Genomic DNA, 27,298 nt, shown 5'->3' on the forward strand with positions numbered 1-27,298 from the left:
TACCCAAATCTCTCAGAATTTCAGAGTTCTGCAATCATTTACCATTTAAATAATATGTTTCATTTTATCCTTCCTGTCAAAAATGGACAATTTCACATTTGCTCACATTACATCCAATTTACCAGATCTTTTCCCACTCACTTAGTTGTGTCTCATCGAGCAGCTAAGTCCTCTTCACTACTTACTTTCCTATCAACCTTTGTGCCACAGAGTTTAGCGACCATACCTTTGGTCCCTTAATCTAAAATCATTTACATAAATTGAAAAAAGTTGAGGTCCAGCTGGCACACCACTAGTTACATCCTGCCAACCAGAAAAAGATTCATTTATGCCTACCCTCAGATTCTTGTCAGGTAGTCAATCTTCTATCCATGCCAATAACCAGTTACACCATGAGCTTTCATTTTCAGCAACAACCTTTAATATGGTACCTATTCAAATGTCTTCTGGATAATAAGAACTGTACATCCATCAGTCCCCCTTTATCCACAATACACGTGCCTCTTTAAAGAACGCCAATAAATTGGTTAAACGCAGTGCCCCTCTCTCAAAACATGTTGACTCCGCCTAAGTTTTTGAATTTTTCTGAATGCCCTGCTATTCCATCTTTGATAATAGTTTCTAATATTTTCCCTATGACAGCTGCCAAGCTAACTGGTCTGCAGTTTCCTGTTTTCTGACTCTTTTGAATAAATGAGTTACATTTGCTATTTTCCAATCTAATGAAACCTTGCCTTAATCTAGAGAATTGCAGTAAATTAGATGCAACACATCGACCATTTCGACATCTCTAGATAGAAGCAAGATTAATAGCACCGATATTGGTGATAGAGTTCGGAAAACACACAAAAGACTATTACCCTTCATAGGCGAAACAATTATTCTTCAATCAGCTCCCCAGCAAAAGTTGCAAAAGGTTATCAGGAGACCTGATGCTGATATAACTAGTGCAATGACACGTACGTGAGGTCTGCTGGGAAGCAGAAGTATAACCTTGCGGTGTACTGAAATGTACATGGATTTGTAAATAAACTATATCTATAGAAGCATTCTTTAGGAGAACAGACAAACTCCAAAGAAAATGCATTTAGACTCCAAACTCAAGACAAAATACAGCAGCAGTTGGTGGTTTCAGTCAAGTGTTCATGTGCACCAAAACATGGTGGCAGTTGTCAGAGTGTAAAGACCAAGAAAAACTTCAAGACAAAACTGCAGACCTGATAGGCCCACTGATGCTTTGAAAAAGAAAACAACTGAAGAGCGGCACAGTAGTTAGTACTGCTGCTCCAGGGACCTGGGTTTTATTCCCGGCTTGGGTCACTGTCTGTGTGGAGTTTGCACATTCTCCTCACATCTGCATGGGTTTCTTCCCACAGTCCAAAGATGTATGGGTTAGGTTGATCGGCCATGCTAAAATTGCCCCTTAGTTTCATGAGATGCATAGGTTAGATGGGTTAACGGGTAAGCACGTAGGGATAAGGGAGTAGGGACTCTGTGGGATTGCGGTCGGTGCAGACTCAAAAATGGGCCAAGTGGCCTCTTTCTGCACTGTACAGTTTCTATGACTTACCCAAGAAAGGAGCATTGTGACCTGCAGATGCAAACAGACACAAGATCCACGGTCCAGACAGAAGTACAGATCACAATCTACCATACTATTAAAGCAGTAACAGATCCAGAGCTTACGGTTTACATTATCATTCCCAGAACCATTTCAAAGCACTAAAGGCTCTCAATAGATTCAACACTGGGACAATTGGAAGAGCTTCTCCAGATACAGAACTGTTTATGGTTTGCACAGCATGGCCCAAAAGAATCAGGTCAGTACTTTACTCTATGCAGTGGAGGCCATAGCAGACAATGTTGGCATTGGCATAAGTGTTTCAATATTATTTGATAAAGTAAAATGGTTTAAAAATTTCACATTATAACCATCTGCAATTCAGTAGCAAAGTCCAGGGGGAACTATATTAAAAATAATAGAGCAATATTTAGCAAGATTAAGATGCATGGAAAAATAAATTTTAGAATCCTGGTATGTGATAAGGACCAGGTGTCATTATTACTGAGCAGCAAAGCATGTTTACAGCCAAGATCTATTCTGGAAGTCTACAACTCGGGGTCATAGTTTAAGGATAAGGATAATTTTTTAGGACTGAGGTGAGAGAAATTGCTTCACCCAGAGTGGTGAATCTGTGGAATTCACTAACACACAAAGTAATTGAAGCCAAAACATTGAGAGATTTCAAAAATAAATTAGATACAGCATTTACATAAATTAGATACAGAAGTTGCAGCAGGACATAAATAGGATGCAAGACCGGGCGGAGAAGTGGCAGATGGACTTCAACGCGGATAAATGTGTAGTGGTCCATTTTGGCAGGACCAACGGGATGAACGAGTACACTGTCAAGGGCAGGAGTCTTAGCAGTGTTGAAGAGCAGAAGGATCTTGGGGTCCAGGTCCATAGGACTCTTAAAATCGGCCTCGCAGGTGGAGGATGTGGTCAAGAAGGCGTATGGTGTACTGGCCTTCATTAATCGAGGGATTGAGTTTAGGAGTCGGGAGGTAATGCTGCAACTTTATAAGTCCCTTGTCAGGCCCCACTTGGAGTACTGTGCGCAGTTCTGGTCGCCTCACTACAGGAAGGACGTAGAAGCTATTGAAAAGGGTACAGAGGAGATTTACAAGGATGTTGCCTGGATTGGGAGGCATGCCTTACGAAGATAGGTTGAGGGAGCTGGGACTCTTCTCCCTGGAGAGACGAAGGTTGAGAGGCAACCTGATAGAGGTTTATAAAATGTTGAGAGGAATAGATAGGGTGGATTCTCAGAGGCTATTTCCCCGGGTTGAAATGGTCGCTACGAGAGGACACAGATTTAAGGTGCAGGGAAGCAAGTACAGAGGTGATGTTAGGGGTAAGTTTTTCACTCAGAGGGTGGTGAGTGAATGGAATCGGCTGCCGTCAGTGGTGGTGGAGGCGAACTCGCTGGGGTCTTTTAAAAGACTTCTGGATGAGTATATGGGATTTAATGGGATTGGGGGTTATAGATAGGTCAGTATTGATGTGATCGGCGCAACTTGTGGGCTGAAGGGCCTGTTTGTGCTGTAGTGTTCTATGTTCTTTGGGCTAAAGGAATCAATGGATATAGGGTGGAATGTGGGGTCAGGATATTGACTATAATCAGCTATGATCAAAATGAATGGCGGAGCAGGTTCAGAAGTCTGAATGGCCTACTCCTGCTTCTATTTTCTAAAAGTTTCTATGTTACAACGTTGATTAAATTGCTGACGAGCAGTCTAGTGAGATATTCAGAAATGAATTCCTATTCCTATTTTCAGATTTAGGAAAACAGAATATCACACAACCCCAAGGGCAGCTGCTGAGCCTATACATCTCTTCAGAATGAGGAGGGTCCCTCACTCACTGAGACAAAGTTAAGGAAAGAGACTGAACACACGTTGCAACAAAGGGGACATCTCTGCAGTAACCATACCAACAAAGTGCTGTTTTGTCATCATCGCAGTACCAAAGTCTAACAGTTTAGTTAGAATCTATCTGGAGTAGATTCAGTTAAATAAAGCAGCAGAGCACAAGATTCATCCACTGATACCAGTGAATGAAAGTCTTAAATTAGCAAAAAGCATCCTGTTCACAAAACTGGATGCCAACAGCAGCTTTTGACAGTTGCCTCTGAACAAAGAGCCCAAATTGTTGACTTCTAGCACCCCATTGTTTCAACAGGTTCCTATGCTGAATTGCTTCTGCATCCAAGATATTCCACAGTACACAGTACAATGTCTGAGATCTGGAGAGACATGGAAGGTGTAATATGCCATATGGTCAACATAGTTGGTTCATCATAGGAAGAACATGATCGAGTAACAGCAGTCCTCAGAGTCCCACAAGAGCAGGTTTGACATTAAAAGGTCAAATGTTAATTTAATGATTAAAATTCTTAGGGACCAGTGTGCCAACTTTGGGAATTTCAACTGACCCACAGAAAACCAAAGTAATTAGAGTTCTCACTAGAAAGCCTAAAAACATCACATATTCACAAATTTCTTGGCGTGGTGGCTCAGTGGTTAATACTGCTGCCTCACAGCACCAAGGACGTGGATTCAATTTCAGCCCGAGGTCACTGCCAGTGTGGAGTTTGCACATTCTGTCCATGTCTGCATGGGTTTCCTCCCGCAGTCCAAAGATGTGCGGGTTAGGTGGATGGGCCATGATAAATTGTTCCTTAGTGTCAGGGGGATTAACAGGGCAAATACATGGACTCGCAAGGATAGGGCCTGGATCGGACTGTCATTGGTGGAGGCTTGATGGGTAGAAATGACCTCCCTCTATACTGTAGGAATTCTATGATTCTCTCAAAGTAAGCAAGATCCTATCACAGAGACAGAGACATAGTGACACAAGCCATTATGACAGCTGTTGAGACAAGGTCAACAGTGGAGCTAGACTGTTGAATAAAATGCTTTTGACAAGGTCAAAAATCTCACTAGAAATTCTACAATCCAGAATTGCTGTCAGTTGTAGCAACAGATGCATTATCTACAGGCTTGGGCACAGTGTTGTTTCTAGTTCAAAAAGATACACAAAGACGATTGGTTTATTGCACTATAAGATGTCTGAGAGATATGCATCCATTGAAAACAAAGCATTAGAAGCCACGTAGGCCTGCAAGAAGTTCTCTGATTATGTCATGGGATTAAGGTTTAAAATTGAAACTGACCACAAATTAGTGTTCTTAAAGTAAATTCAACATTTTAGACTGAGACTCACGAGATATGATTCAGTTACAGAGTACGTTTTAGTACCACCAAACAATAGCACTTGCACTGTCAAGAATACCAGTGGAAGAAGTCAGATTGGAAGATTTAAATTTTATTGTGGAACTGGAAGCATACAGTTTGCTCATTAGCCACCAAGAAGCGATTACATGAAATTATGTAAGCACAACAGTAGGATTACAAGTAAAAAAAAAAGAGTATTGCCAGAATATACTCCTAACAACTGTTTTACCACCAGTACTGCAGAAAAAAAATTCTCAAGTATCTTGGTTTTTAACTGACGTCATCCCAAAAATACTTCAACTTGGCATTCTCCAAAACGATCTCAAAGTCACTTGGGAATAGTAATATGCCATGCAAGAACCCAGCAGTCAGTCAGCCAAGCATCAGTTATTCTATTAAAAATAGAATCAGGATTGCTTTACGTGTGCTATGTATAGCCAACAGCAGGGCAAACCAATGGCACCCTCCACTTTTCCTACGAGGCCATGGCAGCACCTAGGAATGGATTTAGAGTTTAAAGGCAAAGTTATTGCTATTCACTACGGCTCCAGATTGTTTGAAGTAAGTAGATTGCATAGCACCATGGAAGAGGCAATCAAGAAGAGTTTTCCTGACATATGGTATCCCAGACATTGTGGAGTCAAATGATGGACCTCAGCTTGAACAAGCCTAATCTGATACCAGGCTTAAGGTTGCTGAATTGTCCCTATATACCTTATACTAATAATTTTAAAACAGCAAAACAAAATTTTACATTTCAGTTATTCAATTTAAATCCATGTTGAAACATTTAACATCCTGAATACAATCACCACATTTGTAATACTCCTCTCCCTTTAAAGGCATGACTCCACTGAGTAATGTCAGGAGTGAACTGTACAATGATTCAAAGTCATCAGGTCAACTATCCAATTACAGACCAAAAAATCCATTTTTGACAAGTATTTATACCAGATATTTTGTGTATTAGGTCAGATGACAGACAAAATATTAAGTCAGCTTGGCAGCAAAGGTCATTTAATATTTACACGGGAAAAATATATTTATAAATAATGGCTTGTATGAGATTATATTTGGCAAATGTGTTTCTGAAAAAAAATTTTAGTTTGAGGAATTTGCTTGGAAATTTATTGAATTACTTACAACAGTCTGCCATTAATGCAAAAAAAAACAAGGGTTACATTTTCTGTTTTATCACTATATTGAATTAAGTTGAGCCAATTCCAACCTTCAGATTTTCAAACATTCTGTTCAATATTAAAATGTCACAGAGCACCATAAACAAAGCTATGTTCAGGCACATAGTATACTGCTGAGACATGTACGTGCTCATGTGGAAGAGGCGGGGGAAAAAATTCCTGCTCTGAATTTCAACGGATACTAGTTCATACCAGCTAGGCAGACTAATCTATCCAAACCTGCCTTTACCTGATCCAAACTGGTATTTTTGAATAGGAAACATTCCACCAACATAAAACTATAGAGTCTAACCTCAGCTAAGAGACATTTATCAACTAGCTTTGGTATCAGTCATACAGAAAGAGTGAGCTACAGATTTTGCAGTTAGCACAAGATATTCCAATAATGAAAGCTATTTCAAGGTAGTTTTTGTATCCCTGCATTTTGAATCTTAAACACTATATAGAATTAGAACATAAAAATCTATTGTGTGGTATGACTTTCATTTTTAATATTGCTGAAGACAGCAACCACCTCTTTAGAGAAACTATGTATAAAGAACAGTATCTATTTTGGAGCCACTAAGTGGCATTGCCAAATGCAACGGAATTAAGGGCAGTATACACTATGAACCATAGGAAATGAAGTCAAGATTGTCAAAACACATTAATTCATCTCACTTAGGATCCATACAGCGAGCAAACAGAAAATACCTTCAGTCATCAACTGGGAAAGTCTCAGTGGTCAATGACCAGTGTGTAACATACTGCTCTGCCATATTTACCCATATTTAAATAATTATCCAATGCTATTTTACTTTACAAACACTGCCTCATTTTCAAAAACACTCCACTGGAAAAATATTTCTTTCAATTTCCCCTTTTATATATTCAATCTTAATCCTGAATCTTTACCATTGCCTCATTACTGATACTTCATCTTGGAAAAACCATGTTTCACTACATGTCATCTCAAAACCAGTGAATTCTGAAAATCTCTATCAGCTCTCCATCTTCTCCATTGCAGTGAAAAGTCCCAGCATTGTAACCTCATTCCTGAAACATTTGTAGTGAACACTGGATGCATTGGCCATGCTAAATTCTCCCTGTGTACCTGAGCAGATGCCAGAGTGTGGCAACTAAGGGATTTTCACAATAACTTCATTGCAGTGTTAATGTAAGCCTGCTTGTGACACTAATAATTAAACTTAAAATGTATTTGAAACATCTGATGGCATTTTATTTATTTTGAAATAGTACAGCTTGTACAAATATAAATATTAATATTTTATTTACTGAGGAAAGATAAAATGTCTCCACATTAGAAAGGATACCAATTAAGCAAATGCAACAGAGCGTTAAATGAATACATCAATGTGCTATTCTTTGAAATGTTGGCATGTGGGTTAATGTCTTGGACTGTAGCCTGGTCAGGTTACTCAATAAAAAGTCTGACAACGCCAGGTTTTAGTCCAACCGATTTATTTGATAGTAAACGCACAAGCTTTCAAGGTTTCCCTCTTCGTCAGGCGAATGGCCATTCACCTGATGAAGAGGGAAACCTCGAAAGCTTGTGAGTTTACTATCAAATAAATCGGTTGGACTAAAACCTGGTGTTGTCAGACTTTTTACTGTGTTTATCCCAGTCCAATGCCGGCACATCCACATCAGGTTACTCAAAGCAGCCCATAGCACAGACTGCATAGTTTCTTGCAAAGAGGGATATAAAATTTCTTAAGACTTCCCTTATGTTTCTCGCAACGTCAACTTGTAAGCGACATTACCTGGGAGGGAGCGTTCTGCCTTCTAGGCTGTGGATTAGGAGGGATTACAATTTGACCACCATTCCTCCCGTTGATCAAGGGATACATTCAAAGTACCAGGACAATTCCCCCTCTGTCTAAAAACAAAACATTATCCAATTCTAATCACTAACATATCTTACACAAACAATTCCTGTAATCTTCCCGTGCTATTGTTTCAAACAATGGTATACTTGCACATCCTAACTCCAAATATTTGAGAGAAAGAGACACTGAACATTAGCAGCCAGTGTCATTCCAATGAGAGACACTAATATACATGGTGCCAAACTCCTGCAAACAAGAATAGACCAGGTGTTTGAGAATTAAAAGAATTTCTGGTTAATCTTCAAGTGTCAACAGTTCAAGTGAAATGCAAACTTTATTAAACAAATATGGTGCTGGCTAAATTGAAGCAGCTATCCAAGGTACAGGCAGAGGTTTAAAGATGTTAGCCATTAACTGGTCAGTGCTCTAAAGAGTCAGTGGAATATCAGAGTCAGTGACATCAGCATTGAAGCATCTGACCTCAAAAGAATTGAAAGATGTCAGAGATGGCGCTTCGGGCATTATCTGAAATAACAAACGAGCTGATACTGGTAATACCACAGAGAAAAATTGAGCAATAAAGAAACTGACTTGTACTGCAGTTACTAAGCAGATTGATCAGCTTCACTGATATTTTCTGAGACTGTGAAAGCTGTTGCCTTTTGCTATACTTCAAAAGGATGAGAGCCACATCAGCAGCCTACTTCACTTAATTACGTACATTACAAATAAAACTGTTGTACAGTTTTGCAACTGCTTTATACACTATATTCATAAAACTCAAGGAGAGAAAAAAATTCAGACAAATTCACGGCAGTGGACTAACAGTTCACCAAATGTTCAGATAAGAGGGGACTGCTAAGTGTTTTTCATAATTTTCTTTTTCAACTATTCCCCTTAAAAGTGAGCTACATCATGTTTGTGCTCTACAAGCATATATTTTTAAAATTTACTATAGAACCTCAAACATCCACCATAGTGAACAATTCTTACATTGGTCACAACTCACAACAGATATTGAAGACTGCTGAATAATTTGAAATGGGTGTCTAATGTTGCATCCTATCATGGTCCATTCACTGGCAGGAGTAACACAGAAACATGCAGACTTGGCTCGTTTTAAAATTCAGCATTCCTCTGTGGCTGATAAGATCACTGAAGATAAGCAATTCCTTTAGCGTTCACTTTTGTAGCTGGCAACGGTACAGCCCAGCTGGCCAGCTCTCAGTCTCGCGGCAGGTCCAACAGCTGGAAATACGTGCAGGGTTTTGGTTGAGTATTGAACCAAAATATAAGGTCATAAAGGAATGGAAACAAATCTGCTTACCAAATGCAGCACAGATCAGCTTCTTCATTTTTTTCTCTCCAAAAATGGCGTTACCAGTACTTTCACAATTTATTTCATACGACGACGACAACAACGACGACAACAACATGCCACCCCTGATATCTTTTAATTCCTCTGAGGTCACGCAGTCCATTGAGCCTGCTACACAGGTATTTCGGCCTCTGACTTTCGGGTAAGCATTCTCCAAGGAGGCATTCATGACACGACAGTGCAGAGTCACTGAGCAGAGACTGATAGCCAAGTTCCACACACGAGGATGGTCTCAACAGGGATCTTGGGCTCATGTCGCATTATCTGTAACCCCCATGACTTGCCTGGGTTTGTAAAACCTCACTTACTGTACTGTCTGGAGACAATACACATTACTTTAACTTGTGCTCAGTGCTCCTTCCACTCACATTGTTAGCCACTTTAAGACTTGAATATGAGGTTAGGCGTAAAGATTCGCATTCTAATCAGTCATCTGTAAACTGTCTGTGCTTTATATGCTCTAAGGCCAGAGCTCTTCATTCATCTGACAAAGAGGGGAACCTCGAAAGCTTGTGAGTTTACTATCAAATAAATCGGTTGGACTTAAACCTGGTGTTGTCATACTTCTTACTGTGTCAGTGAGAGAAACAGAAGCCAGTGACCATACAGCAGGACTAATGCAGGTCATAATCCTGAGGGACCTGAAGCATCGATTCTGTTTCTAACTCCACACATGCTTCCAGACCTGCTGAGCATTTCTAACATTTTGGTTTATATTTCAGATTTCTTTGGATTTGCACTCCTATTGTCTGTGTGATGTTCATGTACCTTTGAGGATTTTTTTTAAAAAATCATGTTCTCTGATGCTTTTATTGTTGCCAGGATGTCTGGAGAAGTCCTTTAATTGCTACTTCAGTGGCTTAAATGGGATTGTTTACTTTTACTCAGTTTTTTTTGTGACTCTCATTTGGAGGAAGACTGGTTAGCAAGTCATGTGTTCCGGGCAGTGTTTTTTCCTGTCCTAATGAAATTTAAGTTTCATTTTTTGTTTGACTATCAGCATCAAACTGAAAAGAAGTGCATCTCTCTCTCCCTGGTTTTGGAGATTCTGCTGCTTAGCTGAAAGCAAGGCTTTTCTTGTCTTCCTCGAGTAGAGAATCTGCTGTTGATGACTTGACCAGACTCTCTTCCTGATGTTCTGGAAAGCTGTTCTGACTTCAAACTGTTCTGGGTGTGTTTTGTTAAATCTATGTAAAATAATTTAATCCCACTGTGACCATGATTCTCAATTCTGGTCACCCAAAGGATGCTAGGGGAAAGTAGGTGAGAGGCCCAGAAACAGTATCACAAGAGCCCTTTCGCTCCCTGGCCCTACTGTCCCCATGATCATTGATTTCAGTGTTGATCAGCTGTTTCAATTACCTTCCTTCTAGTCCAGAAGTGGGGCCGGTCGCTGATGATTGCATAGTGTTCAACATCATTCATGCCCCTATGCAGCAAGAACTGGACAACATTCAAGCTTGGGATGGTGAGTGGTTAAGTAATATACATGCAATGCAAATACCAGGAAATTACCATTTCCAACAAGAAAAGCTAACCACCTACCCATAACATTCAATGGCATTATTATCACCGAATTCCCCCAACAACATCTTGGGAGTTACCACTGAACAGAAACTAAACTGGACCAGCCAAATAAATACTGTCACCACAGGAGCTGGTCAGAGTCTGGTGTGCAAAATAATGAGGGTTGTAGATACGAGAGTCAGGAAAGACTTGTTCCCACTAGCTGAGGGGGTCAATTACTAGAGGGCATTTGTGTGCCTAGAATTCACTGCCTAAATTGATGGTTAAGACAGAAATGTTCAACTCATTGGAAAAAAGGAACATAGATCTGCATCTAAAATGCTGTAGTAATCTACAAAATCAACAGGCCAGGTGCTGAGAAGTGAGATTAAAATGAGTAGCTAGTTTCTTTTTTTCCCTTTTTTTGGCTGGCATAGGCACGTTGGGCTGAATGGCCTCTTTCTACACATAATTTTTCTATGGTTCCAACTGCAGAGAATAAACTCACTTCCTAATTCCCCAGAGTTTGTCATCCATCTACAAAGCACACATTGGGGTATGGTGGAATATTCTCTACTTGCCTGGATGAGTGCAGCTCCAACAACACTCAAGAAGCTTGATTCCAGCTAAAACAAAGCAGCTCACTTTATTACCTCATCCAGCACATTCAATACCCACTACCTTCATCACCACAGTTACAACAGTGTTTTCCAACATTTTGTCCAGCGACCCAAATGGTCTGTCGCATGGGATGTGTAATGAAATATGATCTTTCCGTTCTGTACTATTATATTTAATACAAGGCAGACCATTCAAGATCCATTTTATTTATTTGGGCCATATTCCGGCACAAAGGAAATCAGTGTCCGTATTATTCAAACTCCTCTTATCAACACAAGCATTCAAAGTAAAAAAAAATCCAAAAATCAGACAACACATTCAATGCATCAGCCATCCACAGAAATTGACTGCCCTTTATTTGAGACAGGTTTCTCATTTTAGACGCACTTCAAAATGCAGAGTTCTCCACATCAGCGTGCTGCTTTTAGGTGGAAACTTGGAATAGTTACCAATTATCCATTAACATCCCATCAATAAACCTCCTTGATGGGTGGTATTTGTCACATCCATAGCTACATTTTGCTGCATTCATTGAAGTCTGTGGTTAATGTGTCAATTACCCTTTCTCACATGCAGTGTAACATATTTATAAATTAAAATGTCTCAATAGTTTTCAGAAATGATTTCATTCTGAAATCAATATAAAAGCAAAATATTTTATGCACACAGGGGAAAATTAATGAGTTGGATTGTGAAATAATTACTATACTTGTCAAACTCGGAAGTTATAGCCTTCCTAAACGGCAGGAAATTTGAGACTCAAACATAGTCCACTGACTATGAGTAATAAGATTTATTGTACATTTAAAAATACACCTCTCTCCTAATTCTTACCTTTTCCGTTCATAAAATGCAAGTAACTTGAATTGTATCAGGCAATATTAAGATTTTTCTCCACATCATGTCCTCATGCTATGTCATCATTTGAGAGGTCCTATTGTCATACCGTCTTCTACAAAACGTGCACTATAAACAGAATGGCCGATGTGTTTTTTTCCCAAACAGGATCATGGAACATTTCATGTTTTTTGAACAGGATCGGTTTAAAGGGCAGCAAGAATTTACCCAACAACTTATTTTCAACATCCCACGTCCACCTGCAGATTGCGACCCTCACTTTGAAAAAGCCCAATCTACGAGATGCATGCAGCAACCCATCAGACTCAAGATGGGCGGGGGGGTTAGAACGGAGTTGAGGAGGAACTTCTTCACTCAAAGGGTGGTGAATCTCTGGAATTCTCTGCCCATTGCAGTGGTGGAGGCTGCCTCGCTAAATATATTTAAGACGCGGATTCATAGGTTTTTGATAGGCAAGGAGATTAAGAGTTATGGGGAGAGGGCGGGAATGTGGAACTGAGACACGACAGATCAGCCATGATCTTATTGAATGGCGGGGCAGGCTCAAGGGGCTAGATGGCCTACTCCTGCTCCTATTTCTTATGTTCTTATCAAGGCTCCTTCGACAGAACTTTTTAAACCTGCAACCTCTAACACCTAGAAGGATGAGGGCTGCAGATGCATGGGAACACCACTATCTGCAAGTTCCCCTCTAAACCTCACAGCACCCTGACTTGGAACACTCTCACTGCTCCTTCCTTCCACTGTTGTAAAATCCTGGAACCCCTCCCAAACAGCATTGTGGTTGCACCAAAACCACAGACTGCAGTACATCAAGAAGGGACCTCACTGCCACCTTCTTGAGGACAATTAGGGATGGACAATAAAAATGCCAGCCCAAGCAACAACACCCAGGTTCGACGAAATATATATTTTAATGTAGCCCTTTGTAAAACTAAATTGGTTAATTCTAACTTCGTTTTTGTTATGCCCAAGTTCCTGCTTTCAAAATTTCTAGCTTGGTCTTGGTTCTTCTTTACAACTGTGCAGAGAAATCAATGCCAATCTCACTTCATTACTCCTTCCATTTACAATCCTAACTCAATCGATTTGCAATCTGGTCCACTACCATTTTCTCACTCCAAATGGCTTTCATAGTCTTGCTTCTAAGACTCTTATAATGTCTGGAATGCATTTCAAGTAATTAGTTTCTGGCACTAACCATCTTTTTAAAGGTTCCTCAACCCTTCAGGCAACATGCTTTATTCTCATACAATAGATAAAATACTTATACCCATTTTAAATCAGTGTGCTTTGGCTTACATTGAGATATGTTTTTCTTTCAAAGGCTGCATTTTACAAGTGGTTATTCTTTCAATTACTTGCACATCCATTTTGATGAAGTGAAACATGAAGCACTTTCATTGTGTGTATAACTATGGCATCATATTCAACCCCAAGCCAAGCTTCCGTTCACCTATCTGCACAATCACCCAAAACTGTCCAATTCCATAATATAACACAACTCCATCCCTACACAGCCCATCTGATGCTAAAACCCTCATTCATACCTTCGTTAAATGCCTATTCCAAAGTATTCCCGGCTGCCCTGATGTGGAGATGCCGGCGTTGGACTGGGGTAAACACAGTAAGAAGTCTGACAACACCAGGTTTAAATCCAACCGATTTATTTGATAGTAAACTCACAAGCTTGAGATTAAACTCTTCGTCAGGTGAATGGAGAGTTCTAGCCTCAGACAGAGCATATAAAGCACAGCACAGATAGGCATGCCATGCCCTGCCCACCCTCTTTACTTGTCAGTTGAAATCCTACTGCTCATGTCCGTACCCACCCATCACTCCCACGCTCACTGATCTAAATTTAATCCCAATCAAGTAAATGCCTTAGTTTTAACATTTCCATTCCTGTTTTCAACTCCCCCTACCTCTTTAATCCCTTTCAAGTCCATAACCCCTGTTGAGCATTCCCAATTTTAATTACTCCACCATTGGTACCTTCAAATGCCTATGCCCCAAGCTTTGAAACTTCCTCTCTAAATCTCTCTAGTTCTCTACATCTCTTTCTCCCATATGAGATACTTCTTAAAAACTACTTCTAACCAAACTGATCATCTGTCCTAATATCATTTGGCAGTCGAAAGCTAAATCTTGCTTTATAATGTTTCTATGAAACTCTTTATATTTCAGTACATTAGATGTACTACATAAGCACGTTATTGCTGATAATTTGAAACCAAGAAACAGTCTGAAAGCACACCTTTTGTTTCAGACTCTGTGATACAGAAAGTTATTGTCCAAGCAGCCTTTTTATCCGCAGTTCTGAGCTGTGAAAGAATAAGTAAATGCGGCTAATTTCCCCTTGTAACACTAAGACTATGGGCAATTTAGTGCTACACATCCACTTTAAGAATGCAAATCTTCTACCCATGTTCAACTTCATTTATTAACCTTCTTAAATGTTCCATTTAAAGAATGAGATTGTACAGTTTCAAGTATTTGACATTATTATTTTAAATATTATGTTTCTATGTTCCCCTCTCTTTTTAGTGCTGTATTATCCAGGCAAGAGAATTGGAAAATAATGTATTGCAGAATTATTTCAATACCATTGTTGAACATTATCTGAGTGCTAACACAAGTCAAGGTGGTTCATCTGATGATTTTCCCTCCTTCATTGTTGGGAAATGTTTATATTTTTCATTGACACCAGCCTTTGACAGCACAGCCAAGATCAATAATTTGATATCCAGAGAAACTAGATGGTCTAGGCACCCCATAATAGACACTAGCATATGGTACCATTCCATCTCTCTACAACCCTTCTCTCAACAGTAATCTTTAATGAAAGAGTAGAGAGTCTGTCCAAAGAGTCTAGATGACATTGCACTCAAAGTATGAAATGGATACTGCTTTCAGATGAAGGAAGGGAATTCACACCAATTACATCAACTAGCAGCTATTGATTGCTCAACGCAGGCATATTATATTGAAAATAAATCCTTTAGCAACTGTACAGTGGAGTGGTTAGTTAACATCTGCATATTTAAGAAGAAATTGCTGAGAGGTTTCTTTCAAAAAATTAAATCTAGTTACTACGTCTAAACACAGCAACCATCCCCAGCTGCCAGTGATAATGAAACCATTGTGGGAGCTATTTTTCTATTTAACTATTTACTGTGAATGGAGATTCTATTCCTGTTTGGGCCCACCATATTGCTTGGTATGTACCAAAGCATATTATTTGTATTCGCTATGTGTTTAATGGAGTGTTACTGTATTTAACTTTTATAAAAACATAAGAACTAGGAGCAGGAGTAGGCCATCTAGCCCTTCAAGCGTGCTCCACCATTCATTAAGATCGTGGCTGATCTTTTTGTGGACTCCGTTCCACTTACCCACCCACTCACCATAACCCTTAATTCCTTTACTGTTTAAAAATTTATCATTGCCTTAAAATATTCAATGGAATAGCCTTGCCTGGTTCACTGGACTCGAAATTCCACAGATTCACAATCCTTTGTGTGAAGAAGTTCTTCCTCAACTCAGTCCTAAATCTGGTCCCCCTTATTTTGAGGCAATGCCCCCTGGTTCTAGTTTTGCCTGCTGGTGAAAACAACCTCTTTCCTATTTTATTGTTTCCCTTCATAATTGTACATGTTTCTACAAAGGTCCCCCCTCATTCTTCTAAATTCCAATGGGTATAGTCTCAGTCCCTCCTCATAAGTCAACCCCCTCAACACCAGAATCAACCCATTGCATCTCCTCTGCACCTCCTCCAGTGCCAGTACATCCTTGCTCATTAAGGAGACCAAAACAGTACACAGTACTCCAGGTGAGGCCTCACCAGCACATCATACAGCTGCACTGTAAGCTCCCTATTTTTAAACTCCATCTCCCTAGCAATGAAGGACAAAATTTCATTTTCTTTCTTAATTATCTGCTGCACCTGCAAACCAACTTTTTGCGATTCATGCATAGAGCCACCCAGGTCCTTCTGCACAGCAGCATGTTGCAATTTTTTATGATTTAAATAATAGTCCATGCTGGTATTCCTGCCAAAATGGATGACTTCACATTTACCAACACTGTATTCCATCTGTCACTCTTGTCCACTCACTTAAACTATCTATATCCCTCTGCAGATTTTCAGTGAACTCTGCACACATTGCTCCACCACTTATCTTAGTCTTATCTGTGAATTTTGACACACTATACTTGGTCCCCAACTCCAAATCATCTATGTGAACTGTAAACAACTGCAGTCCCAATACTGATGATCCCTGAGGCACATCACTAGTCACTGATCGCCAACCAGAAAAACACTCATTTGTCCCAACTCTCTGCTTTCTGTTAGTTAACCGATCATCTATCCATGCTAATACATTACTCGTAACACAATGCACCTTTATCTTATGCAGCAGCCTTTTGTGCAGAGCCTTGTTGAATGACTTCTGGAAATCCGGATACACCACATCCACCAGTTTTCCATTGTCCACCGTGCTCATAGAATTCCAGTAAATTAGTTAAACTGGACTTGCCTTTCATGAACCCATCCTGTCTCTGCCTAGTCTCGCTTTTTCTTCCTTGGTGATAGATTTAAGCATTTTCCCCACTACAGAAGTTAAGCTAACTGGCCTATAGTTATCAGCCTTTTATTTACCTCCTTTTTCAAATATTGCCATCACATTTGCTGTTTTCCAAACTGCCAGAACCACCCCAGAGTCCAGTGAATTTTGGTAAATTACCACAAGCACATTTTTCATTTCCCCCACCATCTCTTTTAGTACCCTAAGATACATTCCATCAGGGTCAGGAGACTTGACTACCTTTAGCCCCATTAGCTTGCCGAACACTACCTCCTTAGTGATAAGATAATTTCTAGGTGCTCACCTGTCAGACCTCTTGTCATCAATTTTTGACTTTTTTTTCTGTCTTCCACTGTGAAGGCTGACACAAAATACCTGTCCAATGTCTCGACATTTCCTATTATTAAATTCCCTCTCTTCTTTGTTTAAGCACAAGGCACTCATTGGATTTTACTTTCTCATCTTCCATCTGCATTTTAAATTTAACCATACTGTGCTTGCTCCTGCCAAGAGGATCCCTGTGAGATTATTAATTATTCCTGTCTTGGATAGTTTTCTCCCTCGTACTTTCCTTGAACAGTATACAATAGAATGCATCCATGATAGGTTCCATGAACGCCTCAAGGCTGCTTTGACCAAACATGCAGGTTAAAATCCCCCACGATCACTGCCGTATAATTTTTTTTTAAAACATGCATCAGTTATTTCTTTGTTCATTGTCCACATTACCATGATATTATTTGGTGGCTTGTGGACCATGCCACCAAATCAGTGGCTTTTTCTTCTTACCATTTCTGATTTCCACTCAAATGGATTCAACCTTTTTTCACCATAGAACCTATACCATTTCTCTCTACGACCCTGATGTCATCTTTAAATATCAGAATTACATCACCTATAGCATTATATTTTAAGTATGTCTATAGTAAAGTGAATTGTGTTCCTAAATGTGTAGGATGCCACTGCAAGATAGAAATGTTTATCTGAGTCTGGCATTCATGGTCAAAATCAATTTTTATACAAGATACAGTGGTGACTAGATACAGAACTACAGGAATGTTATATTGGTGTGAACATACAAACATATGAATTAGGAACAGCAGTAGGCCACTTGTTCATTTGAGCCTGCTCCACTGTTCTATAAGATCATGGTTGATCTGATTGTAACCTCAACTCTATATTCCGCATCAACCCTAATAATCTTTCACCCCCTTGCTCATCAAAGATCTATCCACTGCTGCCTTAAAAATATTCAAAGAATCTATTCTTGAAAAGGCACTGGAAACAGAGTTCAAAGATTCATAGCCTTCAGAGAAAAAAAAATTCTCCTCATCGCCATCTTAAATGGGGAACCTCTTAATTTTAAACAGGGACCCCTAGTTCTGGATACTGCAACGAGGAAATATCCTCTCTATGTATATCTTATAAAGATCCCTCAGGATCCTCTGTTTCAATCAAGTCATCTCTTAATATTTTAAACTCCAGCAGATATAGATCTAGCCTTGTCCAACCTATCTGCAAAAGACCAGGTTAATCCAGTAAACTTTCTCTGATCTGCTTCCAACACATTTACATCTTCCCTTAAATAAGGAGACCAATACTGTGCACAATACTCCAAACATAGTCTCACTAGCACCCTGTATGACTGAAGAATAATCTCCCTACTTCTGTATTCAATTCCTTGCACATTAAACAATAACATTGTATCAGCTTTCCTAATTACTTGTTGTGCCTGCATAGTAACCTTTTGTAATTCATGCACCAGAACGCCCAGATCCCTCTGTATCTCAAAGCTCTCCAATCTCTTCAGTATTTAGAGAATATACTTTTTTTTTTTCGCTTTTTCTACCAAGATGGACAATTTTACATTTGCCACATTATTTTTCATTTGCCTCATTTCTACCCAATTACTTATCTATATCCCTGTCATCTCCTTACATCCTTTTCACACCTTACTTTCCTACCTTTATGCTATCAGCAATTTTAGCAATGGCATCTTCATCCAAGTCATTTATATAAAATGTAAAAAAATTGAGGCCCCAGTACTAATCCCAACGGCACAGCACTCATTCTATCTTGCCAACCAGAAAAAAACTCATTCATGCCTACACCGTAACTAGTCAATCTTTTATGGAATCCAGTCTTCATGTTGTCAATATGTAATACCCTATACCAGGAATTGCACTTCCCACACCAACCATCATTATGGCCTCTGCAAAAAATTGTAGAGTGCCAATTTGTCACCAGTTTTGTACTTTACTCATGCACTAGCAGCAGGGTAAAGAGCTTTTTCTGTAAATTTAAGAAACTGCAGCTTCAGCCTTCTTATGAAGCTGCAGTCTTACATGATCACTCAGGAAACTTGTTGCCAAGTGACAGAGTAGACTATATCTTAATCATTCAACCCCATATGGAAAGAGTGAGGAAGGAGCTCCTCCCCAAACAAACGATTTATTGAACAAATATTAACAAGTTAAATATGTTTTATTAATTTGGAGTGTTGGTATACTGAAAACTAACCTACAAGTAATCAAATTATTGCAAATTCCCAGGTTAGCATAGAATGATAAACTTTAGTAAGAAGCTGTGTTTCAAACAGTATTTTCATAAACTTCAGACAACATGCACTTTAATCAATTAAACTAATCAATTTGGTTGAAGAAAATAAAACTTCTGTGCTATACAGAATATCTGGTGTCAACTTACATTTGGTTAATTCTCCATTTGCTTTTTATTGAAGGGAATATAATACACATTTGGATCAGAAATTGGACACAGGGAAAATAACAGTTTTGATGGATTAGAATAATTATATATCTAGAGATATAAAACGTGAACTTGGCATGTTTTCTTCCTGATCTCTTGATTCTATTCACCCACCCACAGGTCCTTGCTGCTTCGAGTAGCTTGGTCATTCAGGTGAAAACCCCACGCATTGAATGTTGGCAGGCTTTTTGATCATAGCTTGTCAAGTAACTTGCTCCTGCCTTCACCAGATGTCTACTAAAGCTCTCTCCAACAAGGTTTATAGAAAAGCAATCAAAAACAGGAGCTCTGGGTGATTTACCATCTACAGTTTCAGTACATAGAAACCAACTGTGGCACCCTAATTGTAGTCACCTTTCAGATTAGAATGGTGACAGCCATTTTGGACAGTATGTTTTAAAGCCAACCACACAATGCATTAACAGAATTCTATTTGACAAACAATGATCTACATTCAACTTTGCGAGTCACTTGAAAAATACCAAATTTAGTTTAAACATTTATTCCTGTAGAAATTAAAAAACATAATACTTCCATTCACTGCACATTTTGTGCTGTGATGATTCGGACATATTTTTGTACGCTCAAGATCAAGGACATTTGTGCTAAGTAAGAAGTCTCACAACACAGGTTAAAGTCCAACCTGTTTACTTGGTATCAAGCTGTCAGAGCACTGCTCCACATCATGTTTGTACTAAGTTAAGGGAAGGAATTCTCCCCATTTCAGATTCCTAGTGTCAACTAGGTTGAGCACAGCCAAATGTGGAGATGCCAATGTTGGACTGGGGTGAGCACAAGTAAGTAGTCTCACAAGAGCAAGTTAAAGTCCAAAAGGTTTATTTGGAATCACAAGCTTTTGGAGCACTGCTCCTTCCTCAGATGAGGAACAGTCAAATGTGGAGTTAAAAGTACCCCTCTACTGTGCCTCAAGGTCAGGAGTAGCTCCTTAATGCAGTCACCAATGTAATTTTTATTTCTCATACCAATCACTTTGTCAATTTTTTTATTATTAGACTTTGTTACAATTCTCATGGAAAAAAAACTGTTTAATAAATAACCAAACTTACCGAATAACCCCCAAATTAAGAAATTACCAGCAAGATTTCACATTTTACTTCAACACAAATCAGAACCAATGCAAATTAAATGGGAATTAAAAAAGGCAAAAATTACCAGACAAATGATACTCCAACAAAAGGCAAGTTTCACTGTAAATAGTCAATACAACAAAGATATTTCTCATATCACAAAAGAACTCACATTTCTCAGCACAGAGATGTGACACCACATGCAAATCCAAAGTGATCTCTCACTTTCCCACTCAATCGATTCGATCCTCAAGTCACTTTCACCAACAGAGACAAAGTTTAGATACAACCATGTCACGTGGCCAGATACAAAAAGAGTGTAAAGAGGGGATAACAGAAAAGGCATATTTACAAGGAGCTGTGTGTGTGTGTTGGGTTAAAATTGCATAGTTTTACTGCTGCTGCTGCTTCAGTCTTGCCTTGAACAGTCATCACCTGAACAGTACATGCCAGCAGAACCACCTTAGCTAGATTCACAACAGTGTTCGTAGCATACATCCCAAGAGATGCAATTTAGGCATCTTGTTATCCTCTCTCTGGCACACTTCTTTGTATCGGGCTGCATGGCATTTTTGTATCTAAATTTCCTTTCACTGCTTCCAGGTCTATGGTAATCAGCATTTTTTAATTATTCAAGAAAACAACAATTAATCCATTTACAATCGATGCAAACACGTCAAAACAGAAGTCTCTTTCAAACATTAAAAGCAATTGCAAATTCTGCAGATATTTTAACAAAATTACAGTTTCCTTGCTGTACTACTTCCAGGTCAAAAGTTGTCATAACCTAGGCTCACAAGTCATTAGACCAAGATTCATCACACTTGTTTCACATGAAGCTTCATAGGTAGCAAGCAGAGGATCCTGTCATTCCATGTCTGAGCTGAATTTGAATCTTGATCCAAGAGGTGATAGGTTACTGCTTCACTCAAAATAACCAGATGCCTTCATTCAGATTAGAGAGAAGTATTAAAAGGTCAAGAATTTGACAGATAGAATCCAAAATTGCTCCAATTAATTAAAAAAAAGTTCAAATCAGTGACAGACAGATGCAATCTGCTATCATAGTTGATCTCTTACTACAGCCACTCTACCTCTGATGAAAATATACAAAATGCACAAGGTCACTGTCGTACAAACTTTGACAACATAGTTACATTGTGAATAGGTTTGTGATTTCCAGAGCAATGTTTTCTGTTGAATAGAAGAGATACTTTATGTCATCTGAGAGTTAGTTACAACAGCAACTTGCATTTAGTGTATTTAATATATTACAATTTTGTAGTGTGATTGTCCAAGAATAACTTATTTCTAGCACTTGCTCTCAAGTATATCAATTCCACACAATTCTATAACTGCCTTTTCATTCTGCAATTAAGTTTCTGCTGGCTTGCAGCACCAAGAATATCCACTCTTCTTGATGTAGCCATAATGCCCTGTCCACTTACACCCTCTGTCTCCAGCACTGACCACTGCTGTGGCACATGCCAACTCTGACTATTGCTGTCAGCTCTGACTAAGCCAGAAACGGTGTTCTCTCTGATTCTCAGCTGTAATTCAATTCGTGGCACCCTCAGCTCTGGGTCAGAAGGCTAAGGATTCAAAACCCATTCCGGAAACTTAAGGGCATAATTTAGGCTGAAACTGAAGGTATCGTACTATCAGAGGTGCATCTTTTGGATTAGACTTTAAATTGAGACTTCATCAACCTCCCGGGTGGACATAAAAAGATTCCAGGGCACTGAGGAACAGTAGCATTGGGCAAGTTCTGTCCAACTTTTAATCCACAACCAAACCCCTAATAAATATTCATTAGCTTGTATTTCTGACATTAGTGTTTGTCACAGCTTGCTGTGCACAAAATGCACCTTACCTACATTTTAAAGGTAACACAATGGCTGTAAAACATTGTGGATTTCTTAAAAAGTGCTGTATAAATTCAAGCCTTTCTTTCACCTGCACATTGATAATCTTTGCCCTGCACACTGATAATCTTCACCCCACTTAAAAAATGCTGTGTCAGAGAATGTGATGAGTAGACCAGCATAGTACTGCATTTCACAATAAATAAATTTAACTCCAAAAATACATGTCTCCACTTCTGTCCAAAGCCCATGAATTAAAAATTGCCAGGATCTTGAATAAAATGTACCTATCATTGACACCAAGCACACAGGTGAAAAAGGGTGCTTCCAATGCTAGTATAAGATGATGCAAAGCAATTTCAGGTTAATAATGCCAAATTGACAGAATAAACTGAGTCAAAGTATGACTGATTCTAGAGCAAAACTCTGGACAGTTTTGTACCAAACTACTTGGTCTGGCTGACGTGGCCTGGAATGAAAATCAGATTTGCCAGCTGTTTGGCATGGGGAGGACAATTGGATGCCTGGATATTTTATTTACATGTTAAAAACAATTGGTTCTTCCCTCCATGATTGTTATAATATAAGATTGCTAACTTTCACATCATTTTGCACATGCATGTTCACATTTCTCTTCTAAAAAGGAGGTAGAATTTCTATTCAGGTAGGAGGCAAGCAGTACAAACATGGTTCTGCCTGGCTGAAATTCAAACTATCCAAGACCAGTAACTGCAGTGGATTTAAAAAAGAAATACATTGGTATTCTCAAAGACTGTGTTGGAAGTTCGCTCAAAGTTTCAGTGCACTAATGACCACAGGAACTGTCTGGAGTTTGACGAACATAAAACATCTTGGAAAGAACTAACTACAACATGGAGTGGAAGCCTGTAAATCTCCCATTTGGCCACAGAAAAAAAAGGAGCACAAATTGAAATCAGTCAGCCTGTCATCGCATTATAGAATTCAAAATTACAAAAATCACAAACATTTGTAAAGTAAAGATTATTGGGGCAGTTTGGGGAAATCAGAATATTTGGCATGCAGCAAAGATAATCTGCCTCTATTTGATTCTAAAATCCATAAATCAAAAGTTGTTTTGTCAGCCTGCACCCACATTTTTCAAACCCAACCATACAAACTGGACAGTTTGAAAAATGAATGTTCCTGCCAAAGGGCACATCGAAATAAGAAGATGAATCAGTCTGTCAATACAATCTTTAAATTAATGTACCACAGGTTAAAAAACATTAAATAATTCAGCATCAGTTATCCTTCAACCTGCTGAATAATGAACAAAGCAACTCGATTTGCACAAAGAATGTGATTTCAACATTCTTGAGGGGGAAGGGAAGGGGTGGGGCTAATATTAACAGTATTTGAGAATACCAATAATACATTAAATTTATAACTGAGTTTGTGTCTTTATATGTCCTGTTTGTGAACCTAAGTCCTCACTCACCTGAAGGAGCTTGAGGCTCTGAAAGCTAGTGCTGCCAAATAAACCTGTTGGGCTTTAACTTGGTGTTGTGAATCTTAGGTTATCATCCAGCAATTGGCACCATTATCAAGTAGTCTTAACCTTGCCAGATTCCTTAAACATGCTGTCTTCTGCACCCATTCTTTGGGTCATTCACAACGTAGTGTTAAGCCTCGGCATTACTTTCAAGAATCCCAAGAACACCACGTTGCTGTCTTTGAGATGGACACCATGAACAGCTAAATAGGGCAATACTTCTCAAACCAACTTCATACAGAAGCACATGCACTTTACTAGCCTTAGGCCAGGCTTATACCAATCAGTTACTTACTCCATGAAAGAATTCCTTTTCACTTAATTTTTAAAAATAGCTACTTAAAAAAATTTCATTCCTCAAACTAAAGCTATTAAAATAATCCACCAGTTGGGCAAACAGATTTGACTGCAGTCTTTGAAACTACAGCCATGTGAAAACAAACATAAATCTTAGAATTCATCTTTGTTTCTTATGTATACATAATGTACTCTCCAACCCTGGCTGGTAGCTGTAATTAGTACAAATCCATCAGGCAAAAAAATACTGCATCAAAATACAACAGTCCCTGACCTCTAAATTTGTCAATTGCGGAAACTTGAATTTCTGCAATACATGGTATTGGCAAATTCTTTTTAGATAACTTTATTATTGCTTCTATTGGTACAATGTAGGAGACATGAAATTGGTCAGTAATTCTGAAACACAGTTATAAATAAGAAAACTATGTGGCAAATACTGCTTTGAACTCTTAATATAACTGGACAGTCTTACAGTTTTACAACACAGAGAGAAGGCCTTCAGCCCATCATGTCTGTACTGGGCATCAAGCACCCATCTATTCTAATCCTATTTTCCAGTACTTGGTCCATAGCCTTTCAAGTGCTCATCTAAATTTTTTTTTAAATATTGAGAGGGTTCCCTCTCAGGAAATGAGTTCCAGATTCCCAACACCTTTGAATGAAAAGGTTTCTCCTCAAATCCCCTGCCCCTAACCTTAAAGCTATGCCCCTGGTTACTGACCCCTCTAAGGGGAAATGTTTCTTCCCATCTATGTTCCTCATAATGAGAGCTCAGTCTAGCAGCCAGTCAATCAGGAAGCATTTCAACCCACACTCTCTGGAATGCTTCTGAGGACAACTGCAGAGCAGGGCAAAAGTGCAAGTTGTCTGACATTTTAGAAATTAGCCATTGGATGGGCTGGGAAAATAATTTACAAAAAAGGGTAGTAAAACAATTAAACTTAAACTCAACAAATCAGCTGCAGACAGCCAATTGTAAAACGAAATTCAATTACAAAAGCAAATAGCCAACTACACTTGCCCACATTTACAATTGCTGGCGTGGCATTTTTAGTTTCGGCTAACATTTTAATGAATTGCACATTATTAATCAGAACTGCAACGATTAGCCCAACGTTTTCCAATGAAAGCTAAAAACCTTTCTGAAAAGAGGCAGCTAGGTCAAACTTCTGCTAACCAGAAATGCCATTAAGCGAACACAAAATATGTTTGTCACCTTTACACCGCTTGCAAGTCGGTTGGAACGTTTTCGAAGGGTCTCACACAGAATAAAATGACTTTCAGATACAGGTCTGGCTAGGCGGTGTGGTGGGAAGCCAAGCAAACTAATGAAAGTAAGAGAAAATGCTGGAAAATCCCGACAGTCTGGCAGCCTTACAGATGCTCCCAGACCTGTTGAAATTTTCCAGCATTTTTCCTTTCGGTTAATGAAAGTAACAGCCGATGAAGCAAGAGGGCGAGAGGTTTCCAGGCAGGAAGCGGGAGGGTGGGATGAAATTGAATCGAGGAGAGAGAGGGAGATAGATAGATAGATAGATAGTGAAAGCCAACAGGTACCACGATAGCGGGAACGCTGCCAGACTTTCCTGTTAGAAATCTGCCAAAAAATATATTAAAAAACACACACACGGGATTGTTGACCCCACTGGCGTCGGGGACATTGGGCCATACAGAGCTGTGTGTATGAAGGGGTGGGGGGGACTCCCCCCAAGTTGGATGATTTTCTAGTTTCTTTCAGGGATTCAGCAGAAATAAATAACCGGCCGAGAAATCCCCCAACAGCATGTTTCCCAGCCAAGATGGTTGCAGACTGACAAGAGATCTGGCTAACAAAATGATTTGTCTCCAATGTTGTCTATGAAAGGGGGTGAGGGGGAAGGCTCAGCACCCGAGGCCTGGCTGCTCGCTCTCCCCTCCACCACCCCTCACTCTCTCTCACACACACACACACACACAGTCTATCCCCTCCTACCTCGATTTTGTCCACGCTGCGGGCACATCCCACCACCTTCATGCCGTGCTGAACCAGCGCCCGGGCGATGGCCGCGCCGATCCCCACCGAGGCGCCGGTTACAAGCGCCACCCGTCCCTTCCAGCGCTCCATGTCGCCCAGATTTTTTTTTGTTTTTGTTTAAAAGCAAAACCCTTCCCGCTCGGTTCGGGAAGAAGAGCAAGCAGCAGAAATCCCGCAGAAATCTTTCCCTCCTCTTCCTCTCTTAGCCACTGGGGTGGGAGGGGGAAGAGGTTTAAAAAAAACGAACAACTTCCAACGCCGCTCCGCCGCCACAACAACAACAACCCAGTCCCTGCTGGCGACCGTGCTCTGCACGCCGGGATTTGTAGTCCGCCCCCGCCTGGTCCTCCGGAGGAATCGCCGCAGCGACGGACTCCAACTCCCGGCGGCCAAAGCGGTGCAGGCTCACTGGCCCCCTCCTCCCGCCCCGCGTCAGGTGGTAAGCAGAATTGCAACAGGACTCAGGTCCCTGCGCTGATAGACAGGTTTGTGTCATGTTTCCGATTTCACATGATGTGGCTCCAGAAAATAAAGTATTTTTTATTTTTGTTGAAAATAATTGCAATTTCTTAAAACAGCAATCCCCTTACAAACTTATTGCATCAACAGCCTGCAACAAATACATAAGAGTAGATAAGACAGAGATACACAAATTACAACATGGAAATCCAGTTCACTGCTGACATCCAAATAACCATATTTCCCAACTTTCCCTGTATTTTCAGCAACGTTTCTTTCGAAATTAAACTAACATTAAAGTTTTAGGTATTCAGTGCAGATGTCAAGAGAGCTCTTTTCGCCTGCCACAGCGACACGTGAAACTCCTCGATCCATTGTCAGCTTCCTCCCCCCATGGTACTAGAAAGCAGTTTAATGTTCTGGAGGTTGTTAAATTTAAACAGGTTAACCAACGCAACAGAATCTCCTGGATGCGCCTGAACATGAAAACAAAATCTACAGCAAATATAAGTCAAT

General features: G+C 39.7%; 1 protein-coding gene across 1 annotated transcript in view; it reads right to left on the reverse strand.

Annotated features, from left to right (window-relative positions):
* Window positions 1-26,602, reverse strand: part of dhrs11a (dehydrogenase/reductase 11a) — a 95,632-nt gene extending 69,030 nt beyond the window's left edge. Inside the window, exon 1 of the mRNA XM_080211057.1 lies at window positions 26,282-26,602. Within this exon, the coding sequence (XP_080067183.1) occupies window positions 26,282-26,413 (132 nt within the window). The 5' untranslated portion in view covers window positions 26,414-26,602. The remainder of the gene's footprint in view (window positions 1-26,281) is intronic.
* Window positions 26,603-27,298: the final 696 nt, after the last annotated feature.

The sequence above is a fragment of the Carcharhinus amblyrhynchos genome, chromosome 23 (assembly GCF_965287045.1).
Source record: "Carcharhinus amblyrhynchos chromosome 23, sCarAmb.v2.hapA, whole genome shotgun sequence".
Classification (NCBI taxonomy): domain Eukaryota; kingdom Metazoa; phylum Chordata; class Chondrichthyes; order Carcharhiniformes; family Carcharhinidae; genus Carcharhinus; species Carcharhinus amblyrhynchos.